The 14,243-nt window shown below is 43.1% G+C and overlaps 1 protein-coding gene across 2 annotated transcripts in view; it reads right to left on the bottom strand.

The window, feature by feature from the left end:
• Window positions 1–13,739, bottom strand: part of RAB2A (RAB2A, member RAS oncogene family) — a 42,122-nt gene extending 28,383 nt beyond the window's left edge. The window contains exons 1-2 of one of the 2 annotated variants that reach the window (XM_062489219.1): window positions 13,424–13,739; window positions 1,135–1,206 (exon numbers count right to left, since the gene is read on the bottom strand). In XM_062489219.1, coding sequence (XP_062345203.1) covers window positions 1,135–1,206; window positions 13,424–13,469 — 118 coding nt within the window. In that variant the 5' untranslated portion in view covers window positions 13,470–13,739. Of the gene's footprint in view, window positions 1–1,134; window positions 1,207–3,192; window positions 3,245–13,423 lie in introns of those variants that run through there. The other variant, XM_062489227.1, reaches the window with a different exon arrangement.
• Window positions 13,740–14,243: the final 504 nt, after the last annotated feature.

The raw sequence follows: 14,243 nt of genomic DNA, 5'->3' as shown, positions 1-14,243 counted from the left end.
GGTGACAGGGCTGCCAAATGTATGTGAGATATATAAGGTGCCACATATTTGGCAGGCCTAAAGGAGAAAAGATGATAACTCATGCTTCCCTAAAGTACTCATGCTCTTTATTCAGCCAGCCTATCTGCTGCCAAGACCTCAAAAATATCTGAAAACTGATGTTAGCCAAAGAATTTGAACTATATGACAGGCACATAAAATGTGGAAGGACCGTCAAGAAAAAGGGAACTCATAATCAAACCACCTGATACATTCTGTTACATGAAGAAAATCTGTTTATATTTCAAGCAGCTATTTCAGTACTCCCAAACATAGAAAGCCTACCTACTAGAGGGCACAAACTAAAAATAGAGACTAGGATACACTTTGCACAAGGGTCATGATTAAAGCTGATAGGTTCCTTGAAAGGTTCTGCAACTTCCTCTGAGACTAGCATCTGTTATGCTTAACAGTAAAACTGATCCACAGACCTGCCCTCAGAAGACTTCAGTACCACACTCTTCTTATTTTGTGTGGAAAGATAAATAAAAGTTTGCATTATTTACTACAGTTAGATCAGAGGCAGTGTGTCAACATGCATTCATTCCCCCAGTATCAAATCATACCTAACACAAATGGTCCAACATCCAGTTGAAGAGTTGGGAAAGAAAATCCCTGTCCCTTCCAAAAGCAAATGCATTCACACTTCAGTCCTCTATTCAAAAGTTAGTCTCCTCAAATATATTTTTTTTATTCATCTTTAAAATTTGCTATAGTTTATCTGTGACTTGTCTTCAAGGTTTTATGGCTCAGCTAATATTGTGTTCCCTAGGGAAAAAAAATGCCACTTTCATCACCATCAGTGCATTTCAAGCTTGGACAATTCTTCTTCTGCACCCAGTTTTCAGCTTTTCTGAAGAAACAGTTTAGATACTGTAGCTATGAACTTTTTTTTATTGTTTCAGATTGTACCCTCCCAATAAAAGACCCCCAACTGACTTTATGAGCTAACAAATATTCATTAGCTAGAGATTCAGTGTCACCTTAATACTGCACAAATCCTGACTACTTCTCCAACATGACACACTCATAAATGCATGCTGAGATACCCTAACCACTTAGCTACCAACAGCAGGCAGCACAAAAAAGACCTACCAATAGTGAGATCGTGGACTGGTTGAAACCGCTTGTCTGTGAACTGTAACAATAAACATGATTTCCCAACACCTGAAAGAAATAAAATAAATAAGTGTTAAATTTTCAAAAAAGTCTGTAAAGGACCAAGAGAAATTAATTTAAGGAAACATTATAGTTTGCTTAAAATTCATTACTAGAACTGAAGGTATTAGATATCAAATACTTAGAAGTGCATGAAACTTTTTAATTACAGCTTTTGAAGTTCTAGAAACGTTATAATCAAAGCAGTTATTTTCAAAAAATGAACAAAAATGAATTATTCTTTTGAAAAAGTAGTTCTGCCTTTAAAATGAAGTGGGAGCAAAGTTTTCTAACAGACCTTCAAAGTGCCATTTTACAGCCTCTCTCCATACTAACTACAGCGTTTGCCACTCCTCACAACCCTTTATCTGCTTATCTTTCAGTATGTTCAGCTTTCTTTCAAGCTAACTAGATCCTCAATATCAACAGTTTCCCATCTATCTCCTTATTTATCCCCTGAGGCAACCACAGCAGGTCTGTGGTTGCTTACAAACACTATATGCTGCTGCCCACTGGTCCCTCACAGGCCAAAAAGCAGTCTAAGAAGAACTGGCAGCAGCTGAGTTTATATTAGTCAGACAGGTAACACAAACATTGTCCCCCTTAGATAACCAACTCATGTCCAAAATCAGTGTGGCTACTTTCCATTACATGGACACTGGTCAGCAAATGGGTAATTTCTTCTGTATGTGAAAGCACAGAAAAGTAGAAGTTAATGCAGTTAGCAGGAGTATTCAAACTACTTAGCTTTTTAAACATACTATTTTTAGTTAATTTTTCCTCCTTCTTTAACTTGGAGGGGTTATTCTTCCTGCTCTGTGCAGTGAAACTTCATCTTCTCAGGCTTAAAAATTTGATGGCGATATATTTGGTTTAAACTGAGTTATTATCACAAAACATGCTACGCTGTACCACCCAAGTTCCTGCTGTACTTTATCTGTCCAGAAAGATAAAGCTATTTGAGCCACATACTAGAGGTCAGCAAGAGCTCATCCTAAGAGACATATCTAGTAATAAAAGATAGCCAACAAGGAGATAAGGAAAAGAGCCACACTATCGACAAAAGATATGCACACCAGAGGCTTGCACATAGTGACACTGGTCTTGCTGATACCAAATTCAGCAAAGTTTTTTTAGTATGGTTTAATGAGGAAACAAAGCCTACAGAAATATACCCTATTTTATTTTGGACTTTCATCACCCATCACTTTTATCACTTTCACCTTATTTTGGACTTTAATTCTAAGACCAGTAGCCAGTTTCAGCCAAATCTAACAGAAATAGGAAACATACATTTAGTTTTGTCACAAAATGAGTTGTGGCCAACTAATTACACTCAGATTAATATCCCAAACAATGCAGCAATTCCAACAGCCTAAGCCAGTTGCTACTGCTACTGTCTCTACTCTCTTCCCTACAGTATGCTCCTGTTCATTTCTCCACACAGCTTAGATGAGTTCTGAAGCAGTTTCAGCTGTCTGCCGAGTTCGCATGTTAATCTGACAAGAAGACTGACAAAGCAAACAGAAATGGCTTAATGCAGGGTCAGACAAGTATAAGAGTTAGTTGAGATGAGGGGAAAAGAAATACAGCAGCCAGCAGATCAATAAGAGTGTGGCATGGAACTGTAGTCCAAGGGAAAATTTGCAGCATATGCCTTACGAGATCTCTTTTCTTTAGCTGTCTGGCTTATGATGGCAGGCTGGCAGAACACAAACAGCTTGGAAGCAGGTACAGATTATGTTCCTAAACAATTAGCGACGGAAAAGACGGAAAAGACGGAAAAGACGGAAAAGACGGAAAAGACGGAAAAGACGGAAAAGACGGAAAAGACGGAAAAGACGGAAAAGACGGAAAAGACGGAAAAGACGGAAAAGACGGAAAAGACGGAAAAGACGGAAAAGACGGAAAAGACCACAAAACTTCACGGAATTTTAAAATAATAATTATTCTACTCTGAGAACAGCTCTTATCACAGCTGGTGAGTGAGCCTACCAGAGGAGGAACTACGCTGGACCCGCTGTTTGCAAACAGAGATGGGCTGGCGGGAGATGTGGTGGCTGGATGCTGTCTGGGGCACAGTGATCATAAAACTATAGAATTGCCAATATCTGGTGAAAGAGGAGTACCAATAAAACTTCCACACTGGACTTCCAGAGGGCAGACTTTGGCCTGTTCAAGAGACTTATTTGAAGAGTTCCTTGGGAAGCATACCTGTAAAACAAAAGAGTCCAGGAAGGATGGGCCTGCTTCAAAACAGAGATCCTGAAGGCACAGGAACAGACTGTCCCTATGTGCCGAAAAATGAGCCAACAAGGAACATGATCAGCCTGGATGAGCAAGGAGATCTTAAAAAAAATTAAGGAAATAAAAAGTGGGTGCAACACCTTTGGAAGGAGCATCAGATATCTCCAGAAATATTTAAGGGAACTGCTTGGTCATGTAGGAAAAAATTGAGAGGCAAAAGCCCAATGAGAACACAATCTGGCCACTTCTGTAAAGGACAATAAAAAATACTTTTATAAATACATTAATGGCAAAATGAAGGGCAAAGACAACCTCCATTCTCTATTAGATACAAGAGGGAATTGAGTAACTAAAGATGGGGAAAGGGCAGAGGTACTTAACTCAGTTTTCAACAGATAGACAGGCTGTTCTCAAGACAGACTTTTTTGCTGTCCTCCTGGGCCAGCAGATGGTGTCAGGGAGCAGAATGGTCCCCCTGTTATCCAAGAGGAGGCAGTCAAAGATCTGCTGAGCCACTAAGATGCCCACAAATCAGTGGGACCAGATGGGATCCATCCTAGGGTGATGAGGGAGCTGGCAGGTGAGCTTGCAATGCTGTTCACCATCATTTACCATCAGTCCTGGCTCAGCTGGGAGGTCCCAGATGACTGGAAGCTGGCCATTGTGACACCCATCCACAGGAAGGGTCAGAAAGAATATTTAGGAAACTACAGACGAGTCAGCTTGACCTCAGTGCCCAGCAAGATTATGGAACAGATCATCCTGAATGACACACAGCACCTACAAGATGGCCAACTGACCCAGCCAGCACGAGCTTAGGAGGGGCAGGTCATGCTTGACCAACCTGATCTCCTTTTATGACCACGTCACCGGCCCGGTGGATGTGGGAAAGGCTGTGGATGCTGTCTAACTGGACTTCAGCAAGGCCTTTGACACTGTCTCCCACAGCACACTCCTGGAAAAGCTGGTAGACAACAGCTTTGTCAGGTGCTCTTTTCACTGGGTTAACCACTGGCTGGATGGCTGGGCCTACAGAGTGGTGGTGAACAGTGCTGTGTCTAGTCTTAAGTGGTGTCCCCCAGAGATCAGTGCTGGAGCCAGTCCTGTTTAATATCTTCATTGACCATCTGGATGAGGGGGTGAGTCCACCATCAGTAAATTTCTAGACAACACAAAGATGGGAGCATGTGTCAATCTGCTGGAGGGTAGGAGGGCTCTACAAAGAGACCTGGACAGGCTGGATACATGGGCCAAGTCTAGTAAGATGAAATTTAACAAGTCAAAGTGCTGAGTCCTACACTTGGGCCACAACAACCCCCTGCACTGCTACAGGCTGGGGACAGAGTGGCTGGACAGTGCCCAGGCAGGAAGGGACCTGGGGGTGCTGCTCCACAGCTGACTGAACGTGAGCCAGCAGTGTGCCCTGGTGGCCAAGAGGGCCAACAGCACCATGGGCTCTATCAGGAATGGTGTGGCCAGCAGGAGCAGGGAGGTCATTCTTCCCCTGTACTTCCCCTGAGGTCACACCTTGAGTGCTGTGTCCAGTTCTGGCCCCTCAGTTTAGGAAGGACATTGAGACTCTTGAGCATGTCCAGAAGAGGGGAACAAGGCTGGTGAGGGGCTTGGAACATAAACCCTATGAGGAACAGCTGAGGGAGCTGGGGTTGTTCAGCCTGGAGAAAAGGAGACTCAGGGGTGACCTTATCACTCTCTAAAACTCCCTGAAAGGTGGAGGGTATCTCTTCTCCCAGGAAACCACTGACAGAATGAGAGGACACAGTCTTAAGTTGTATCAGGGGAAGTTTAGGTTAGATGTCTGAAAAAAATTCTTCACTGGGTGATTGGGCAATGGAATTGTCTGTCCCGGGGAGGTGGAGTCACCATCCCTGGATGTTTAAAAAAAAAGGCTGGACGTGGCACTCAGTGCCATGGTTTAGTTGATGAGGTGTTAGGTTAGGCCATAGGCTGGACTTGATGATCTCAAAGGCCTTTTCCAACTTAGTTCATTCTGTGATTCTGTGAGCAGTGTTAATACACACAGGTAAGTTTTATATCACCAACGAAATAAAACTGCCCCATCAGATAACAATCACCACCTCACTTGCAAAAAATCTCTAAGTCACACCAGAAATAGCTTTTGCCATTAACCTTGCAAAGTGATTTCAGTATCAATGGATAAATCAAAACCTTAAACCAGTCCAATATTCCTGCACAAATCTTACAAATGTTGGAACAGTATTTCAAAACCTAATCAACAAAATTACATTTTATTAGGTATTCCAGCACTAGTTCTCAAGTGGCAATCTGATATTTCTTTTCCTTGTAAGACTGGTGACCAAGCAGGTTGAATTCAATATACAAACACCACCCTCAGCAGAGTGAAGATGACAGACAAGCATAGCCCCTTTGATGCAAGCCCTGTCTCAGACTGGCACAAGATGACGGCACCTCTAGCCACTCCTCCATAGCAGGCCTTTTAGGAGCAGACTGATGGGTTCCCGCAGAGAAACAGAAGTACCACCTAGTTTCTCTTTAGTGCCATTCCTGCTACCTCAGAGCCTCCCAACAAACAAACACCATCTCAAAAGTCCCTAAGTTTTGTACTGCTGTTGACTGAAACAGAGGTTTCAATTTTATAGTTTTAAGATATTACATATTTGTATCACAGAAGTTCTTAACGAAATAGTTTGTAGCCCAAATCACTTCCAGGGCTTGAGCAAACTCCCTTATCATAAACAGGAACATGTATCACAGTCAGGAGCTGTATATGAATGCCTGAGCAATTTACCGCCTTGCAACCAACAGTTACTGCAAAGATCAGTTAACAACTGCAGGCAGCTAATTCTATGGCATGCAGGTGGTTTAAAGTAACTACACCAGTTAACTCTAAGAACAGAGCAGCAGCTTACCAGGTATCTTGTTCACATAGCAATGTAAATCTTACCCCTGAAATGAGGCAGACACTGTGAAAAGCAGTTAAGCAAATCTTGACAACAGTCAATTGCAGAATGCAAAAGGGAGAGATTCAGTTATTTATTACCTCATTCTCATTTTACTGCCACAATTATTTTAACATAGCTTCAGATAAACCACCCCAGAAAAAAAAAAAAACATTCTAGTATTTTCATATGAGAGAGCTTGGATACACTTCAACCACAGTAAACAAAAGCTCTTGCTTAAGAACAAATGAAAACAATGCATTATGTGTTCACAGGGAAGGCAGCTTGCTTCTTTGCAAATGCCTGTTTTAGGATTCCTTCATCACTTCTTAGTACTCCGACAATGATGGGAAGTAGAAGTTGTGCTATAGTAATTTTACTTTCCAGCGCTAAATTCCAAACCAGCGGACTGAGTTGATTCTCCAAAATTCCTCTGCCTCCCTTAACAGCTTCCTCTAACTCTGGGTGCAATTCTGCAGTCAGTTTCCTTATACAAAGCATTGCCAGAACTTTGCTGTTGCCCACTTTGGCCCAGCTTCAACATGGCCCTTCCTCATATACTTGTGTTTATTTCAGGGCTCAACAGTAAAGCTACCCTTGTCCCTCATATGCAACAAGCTACACCAAGGAACAAATCCAGCACTAAACTCATACAAAACATCAGTACGTGCATGAGACTAGGGCTGTGGAAGACATAGCAAAGGAAATGGTTATTCTTTTCAGTAACAGCCTGCACTCGTAGCACTTAAAAAAAAAAAAAACAACAACAACAAGAAAACAAGCAGCTCTGGAACCACAGCATAGGTGATGACACAACTGCATAGCTGAGCCAGTCATTGGCTAAGAGAGCTGACTTGCTTCCTTCTCCCATTCTTGACTCCCTTGAATAGAGCAAGGAAAGTTCAGTTAATGGCTGTAAAGTCAGGTGTGTACTACTGAATATGAGGAAAACTTCCAGGCTTCTATTACCTCTAGAAAAAACTCAGTGTTCCTTCCACTGATGTTTGCCTTGAAAAGCTGACCTGGCTCAAAACTAAACATGGGTCAAAAAAGAGGGTAGGGGGAGATTAAGAATTTCCTTACTTGCTCACCTAAGTATAGCCCAGGAAAGATGCCGGGGAAAAGAACTATAGCAGTGGTCTTTCCAAACAGAATAAAACCTGAATGCTAAAGAAAAATCTCCTGTTATTTTGCCTGCTGTCTCTGGTGAGTAGACTCACTCCTTCCCACAGAGCTCCATTTGCTTACTCAAAAGGACTCTCGCACTCTTCTAGGCATACCTACTATTTGTTTAGTTTTCTTCAAATCATCTTTGTGAGCTGAGCTGGCTCTCTGAAGGATCACACAAGCAATGATGCCGACAGCCAAGAAGCAGCGGAGCTCGCAATTGAGACAAGAAGTGGTAACAAGGTCTACTCGTTTTGGCAGCAGAAAAACCCTGGATTAATTCAACAGTCTCACAGAACTACTTTTTTTTTTTGTACTTGATGGTGATCAATCAGTCCACCACACACAGAGATGAAGACCTACTTCCCTTTGGTATTTTGCTCTCACTAATCTTCCTAGATCCAGCTTCCTTCCTTGAAAGTACTCTAGACTATGGAATGCATAGCCACAAGGCCAAATCACCTGATTCAGCCACTAAGTAAAAAGTTAACCTAAAAAGAAGGTACTTTTCTACTGCATAAGTGAGTGGATCCAGATCATGGCAGACTATCAAAGTCACCACAAGGAACAGGGAGCAAGAACTCCTTTCACATGTAACCAACTATGTCAGCTTGGATGTCCTTGAAACCAGTGCCACAATACCAAGTGAGCTGAAAAAAGCTTCCTGCTTTCTCACCTTCCTTTAGAAAAACAAACAAAAATAAATCTTATAATTAGGGTAACAGTTTCAAATAATGGGCAAGATTATAGATATGATTATTGTATATATACATATTATAGTTATATTAAAATAGATTATTATCTAGATAATACATATAAGAACCCAGATTTTAAAACTAACTTTGATTTTAACCAGGTTAACACATTAGTAATGTCACAAGATATATACCTCTAACCTGGTTTATGAGATACTTTTAGTTCTTTCCAGTAGTCTGCAGAGATTCCAGATGCTTCATAAGCCCTTTTCTTATCACAGGCTGCAGTTCACTCCCTCTCTCCTCCCTTTCCAAACACAGCAGCTTTATGCAACTCTGGAAAGTGCAGTATTACCTTTTCACAGGCCTAAGCATGTACCAAGACATGAACCTAAAGCAAAGATTTTTTTTAACCTCTTCTCAGTGAGTTATGTCTTAGAACTACCATCAAATAGGAAAGCTTTACTTAAATTTATAGGAAGGACAAACTAAAAAATTCCAAATTGTCACAAACAGAGCAAAGGGAGTTCACACACAAACATAGGCATGAACAAGAACAGAAGAAAAACAACCTCCAAAATCCTTCAGGATGCCTATGTAATTTTGGGAAAAATAATAAAAATGGCTCTTTTAAAGCTGATTAAGCTTCAACGCTTCAACATTTTCAACAGCATATTTGCAGCCAATGATGTAAAATTTTCCTTTCTACATAACAATTAGCATAGGCCTATAAAGTTAAAGGAGCTGTTTAGCTTTTTTTCAGCTGTTCAGTTTGTATGGCACTGCTCCACTGCTCACTGTAGGTTTAAGTAAGTAAAAATTAGTTCCAAATAAAATAAAGCTACATTTGAGCCTGTAAAAAAACTTCAGGTCCTGCAGGGTCACAAACAACTTAGAAACTGCCAGCCATTCACAATAACATGGTTTTAGATGAAACTAGGCATGGGGTTGGGTAAGATTTCTTTTGAGTGGCAAGGTGTTTGGGGTTTCTTTTAAACAAAGTGTTAGAACTGAATTAGTACAAGTGTGCACATTAACAGTTTCATGAAGTCTCATCTATGGGCATACAGTTTGTTAATTCCAGTTAACAACTTCTAAGAGGCTGTTTTTATATGACACCTAATATCTGCTCTTTTGGGATTAAAGCATCATTGAAAGTGTCTCAAAGCAAGATGTAAGTAGTTCACACCAGTACTCTGGTTTTCAGCACGAACAAGTTCTCAAACTATCACAGGGTATTAACACCAGCTCTGGTGAGCTGAAAACCAGTTTAGCCAAGAAATACTATTACAAACTTAGAGAAAATATGGGCAAAAGACTCTGGTCATAAACATTACTAGTTAATAACAGCTGCTGTTCCAGAGCAAAGTGCAAAGACACTAGAAATTTCACAAAGAGAACTGAAAAAAAGTAAATTTAATTGCTTAATTTCTACATTTGTAAGTCTCCTAGACAAATGAAATGGCTGACTAGACAGCTTACTTTACTCTAGAGAGTGAGAACTAGATCACCAAGCAACTATATTTTCTTTCATCATCACCTTCTAATAAGAGTAACTTAGAGATACTCTTAGTCTAGGAGCAGCAACTATCTGCTGAAATTGAAAGACAAGTAAAAGTCCATTATGCAAAAAGCTCAGAGAGTTGCTGCAGTAACACTTAAGAAAAGCAGGTGAACCTGCTCATGGAAAATGCAGCAACACTAATCCTAAAAAGACACTGAGATAGGCTACAGCTGATACAAGTTATGTTGGTGGCAAGAAATCTGACCATAGCAAAACTGGTACTTGAGGCATCCTGAAGTTCAGGAGCATTCTCTGGTGGAATCTAGGCAACATACTCTAATATAAGAAAATTCTGGTTAATGTGTATTATTTTGATAAAAACATTCCAGCTCTCATCTTCACTGAAATCTTCTATCATCCCCAGTTTATTTCCACATGGTACATCGCCAGTAACAAGCATTTAAGTAAAGAAGATTTTTACTATCATACAGAAAAAGACCTAAAAGAAAAAAATGACAGACTTTCAGTCACCAACTGCACAGATAATTCTCTTATGCCAAGAATATTCAGCCTAGCTCAGCTCAAAGTCCATCTCAACTTCAACTCATGGCCAAAGACAGATGCAGAGGGAAGAGTGGATGAAGACACTAACTCCTACTGGCAACTAAAATCAAAGACATCACCAACTATAAAGGCAAAAGTCTCACAGGTACAGCCCTATGCAGCATGCACCACACATGCTTCTAAATGCATCTGCAAACTCCAATAATGTTTTGGAAATAGCAAGATCAAAGGACTTTTCCTGGTAAACTCTCACAGTAGTCACTATTCCACAGCACTTGTATTTTAAAACTCTCATAGCTACTGTCTCACTGCTACAATGTAAAAAACACACAGATTTACGGCAATGTTGTCCGAGTACCTGAAATACAGCCATGCCATTTCAGGTCTCTCCCATAACAGAAAATTAACTAGATCCTAAACCAGTTCCAATTATACAGAAAACTACTTTTATATATTAAAAAACACAGTTAAGAACCAGATTAGAAGCAATCCCATGTTCATAAAGCAACCATGCCTGAAGTACCAGAAAAAGAAAAAAAGTCAGTGAATGCCAATGACCAATAAAACAGGGAATGCAAAGGCACAAGAACTGTTGAGCACAAGGCAGTCTTGCATAGTCAGCCTCTGTGGCAGTCATTTTAACAGACTGAGATCATCCTGAATTCCTGTGTTTAAGCAGATGAAAGCATGTGGAATCACAATTCAGAGAAGGCACATACAGGTGTCTTGTATAATTCCAGGGGGTTTTCATTGGTTTGCTTATGGATCACACAACCGACTTTGTTTTTCAGTGCTGAAAGAGGAGCTAAATGTTAACATCTGTCCTCAGCTGAGTCTCTTACTTCTGTCCTACAGTTTGTTTACAACTAATTGCTGAGTCACCAGGCAGCTGAGGCATTTCCAAAGACTAAATCAAATACCAGGAACGAATTTCATGATCCTTATGAAATCTATATGGTCTGTGAGGCCAGTGGCATATCTTCACTGGCTAGAACCCTGTGGGAAACCACCATGGGAACCGAAGAGGACAGTCACCATCCACTCTTAATTTCCACCATCAGAACTTTGAGTTCAATTGCCTTCATCTGAGGAAAAATAGCAATACCTAGACTATCATCATCATCTTGGCAACTGTGCACAACTTAAACTGGCTCTTCAGTACTATGACTCGTACTACCTCTATTAGAATACTTAAAAGGCTCACAGAAGATCTAAATAAAAGCAAAACCAACTTACCACTATTGACATATTCAATTTACTTCAAGAATAATCACTGCAGTAGCTTTAATTAGCTTCCTGTAGCAACTCAAGAACACAAGTCACAAGAATTAAAAAAACTAATCAAAAAGCCAACAGCAAATTTGTGATCCGTTTTCCTCTCTGTGTTTCCTTTCTCTTACTCTTCTGATATTTGGCTCTTAAGAAGCTGCAACAACTTCAGAAAAGACACATTTCCACACTCTGTATTTCACATTTCAAGCAACTCAAATGCAGGAGTGCAGCACAGACCATTACACTGAGCATATTTCTTTGTAAAAATTTTATCAGTATACAATCAATGTACCAAAGCAACTGTAAGCTGCTGTCTACCACTTTAATGACTACAGTTTTTAGAAACGCACAAGAATTGGCCACCTGTTCTGACGCACTGTCATTCTGAACCGTACGCTACCATCTTGCATCACCCCAGCTTGACAAACCTCTTCTTACTTCTCCTGAATTTGCACAGGTAATTCCTATCCTCCTGTCCTGGCTGATGTCACTCAAGCAAACACTCAACAAAAATCAGAATTTTCAGTTATCATCTACAGCCTAATGCTTCCAACACTGTCGTTATAACTGTGACATATTTCTAAAGATTCACTTGCACTACAGCTGCTACTGCAGAAGCCTAGAAGAGGTTTCAGAGTTTAAATGTATGTTTAAAAAGCAGATAAAAGTCACACCAGTGACTTTTGCATCCAGTATATTTAACAACCCCATGTGTAATGCAACTGTAATGTATAATTACAACCCACCAACAGATAATTTGGTTCATAGGCATGAAGTAACAATTATGAAGGTACCCTCAGAACAGCATCTAAAATAATAGTGTCATCAAACTTATTAAAGGCATTTAGACAGGTATGAGGAAAACAAGGAAAATGCACAATACACAGGCACAATGGTTAACTAAGTTAGCTCCCTTGTCCTGACAACAGTTTGACCAAAGTATGCTACTCCCATCCATAGTAGGCTGAGAAAGGACAAAATGTATTGGCAAAGGCGTTTCAAGCAGCAATTCCTATCAGCATACAGCTAAGCCAACAACTGTATGCAAGCATTACTATTCCTCAGTTAAAAATTAGAGTAAGTCTTTAAGAAATGTTCAAGGCTAGGTTGGATGGGGCCTTGAGCAATGTGGTCTAGTGGGAAGTGTCTCTGCCCATAGCTGGGGGCGGGGAGGGGGGGTTGTGACTAGATCGTCTTTAAGCCTCAGGCCAACCCCTTGACATTCTATAATTCAATATGGTTTTAAAAAGTGACAAGAAACATCTGGAAAAGCAGTGGTGCATGCACATACATACTCATAAAAAGAGGTCCCTTTAAATTAGACTGGAAGAGCCAGGGCTTTTAATTTTCTTTTGACAGCGTGTCTCTACACAGTTTGCTACAGCAGCTCCAGCCGAGACTGAAAAGAGCATCTTTACGGCCTGAGCCGAAGGTACCTCACAGGAACGAGACAGAAACTCATTACAAAACTGCGGGGTGGAGTGTAGCCTCGCTGCCACAAGGCTGCAAACCACGGGCACTACCCATGTATAAGTTTCGTTGTGACAGCGCCTTCTCCCTCTCCACTGAGCCACCGCAGCCAGAGCTACGAGCCAGCCCGAGCTGCCCCACGGCCCGCCAGCCAGGCCCGGAGGCGGCAGCCAGGGGCCCAAGGCCGTCGGGAGACAAGGCCGAGGCCGCGGGCGGGGCCCGGCGCAGAGGCGGGGGGGAGACACCGCCTCTTCCTCGCGCGGAGCCACCACGTCGGCGGCACTGCCAACACTGCGGAAATGGGCGCGGGGCGCCGGGCCTTCCTCTCCGCCTCCCGCCCCGCTCCGGCCCGGGCCGGGCTCACCCACCTGTGTCTCCGATGATGATGTACTTGAAGAGGTACGCGTAGGCCATGGCCGCTCCCGGGCTGCCGCTCCCGGGCTGTCCCGCTTTCGCTCCGGCGTGACGCGCGCGCTCGCCACCCGGGCTCGCGCTGCGGAGAGGCGGAAACGGGTTAACGGCCCCCGGGCGGCGCCTCCGCCCGCTCGCTCCCTCCTACCTCCGCCCCCGCGCCGCCGCTGGCGGAGGGGCTCTGGTCGGTCGGCCTTGCTGTCCGCCCTCCTTCCCGCCGCGGCTCCGCAGGCGCCGGGAAACGCAGAACTCGGCGGCAGCGGCGAGAACAATAAACAGGCGCCGAGCGGACCCCCGGAGCCTCCGGCGACGTCAGCGCCCGCCCCCTCACGCCGCCCCGCCTCCGACCCGGAAATGCTGAGGCGAGAGGCCGCCTCCCGCCGCGCGCGGGCGGAGCCTCGGCCCCCGCCCCGCGGGACTGAGGGCGGCGGTGGGTGCTCAGGGGTTTCCGGGAGCTGCCGTCCCTTAATCCACAGTCGATCAAGCTGGGAAAGATCTCTGGGGTCGTCGAGTCCCACCTATGGCCAAACACCACCATGTCAACTGGACCGGGGCACTGAGTGCCACGTCCAACCTTTCCTTACTGGGAACGGTGGCTCCACCGCCTCCCTTGGCAGCCCATCCTCACGTCTAAGCCCCCTTAATAGGAAAGCGTTTTTTGTATTCTCCAGCCTAAATCTCCCGTCTCTCGCCTCTCTTTGTCCAGGCTAAACCCCGGCTCCCTCAGCCGCTCCTCACCGGGTTGGTACTCCCGACTCATGCCCTTTCTTGGGCCAG

Source organism: Cinclus cinclus, chromosome 1, assembly GCF_963662255.1.
Source record: "Cinclus cinclus chromosome 1, bCinCin1.1, whole genome shotgun sequence".
NCBI lineage: Eukaryota > Metazoa > Chordata > Aves > Passeriformes > Cinclidae > Cinclus > Cinclus cinclus.
The sequence above is the reverse complement of the archived record's forward strand: the minus strand, read 5'-3'. Positions and strand labels throughout refer to the sequence as shown.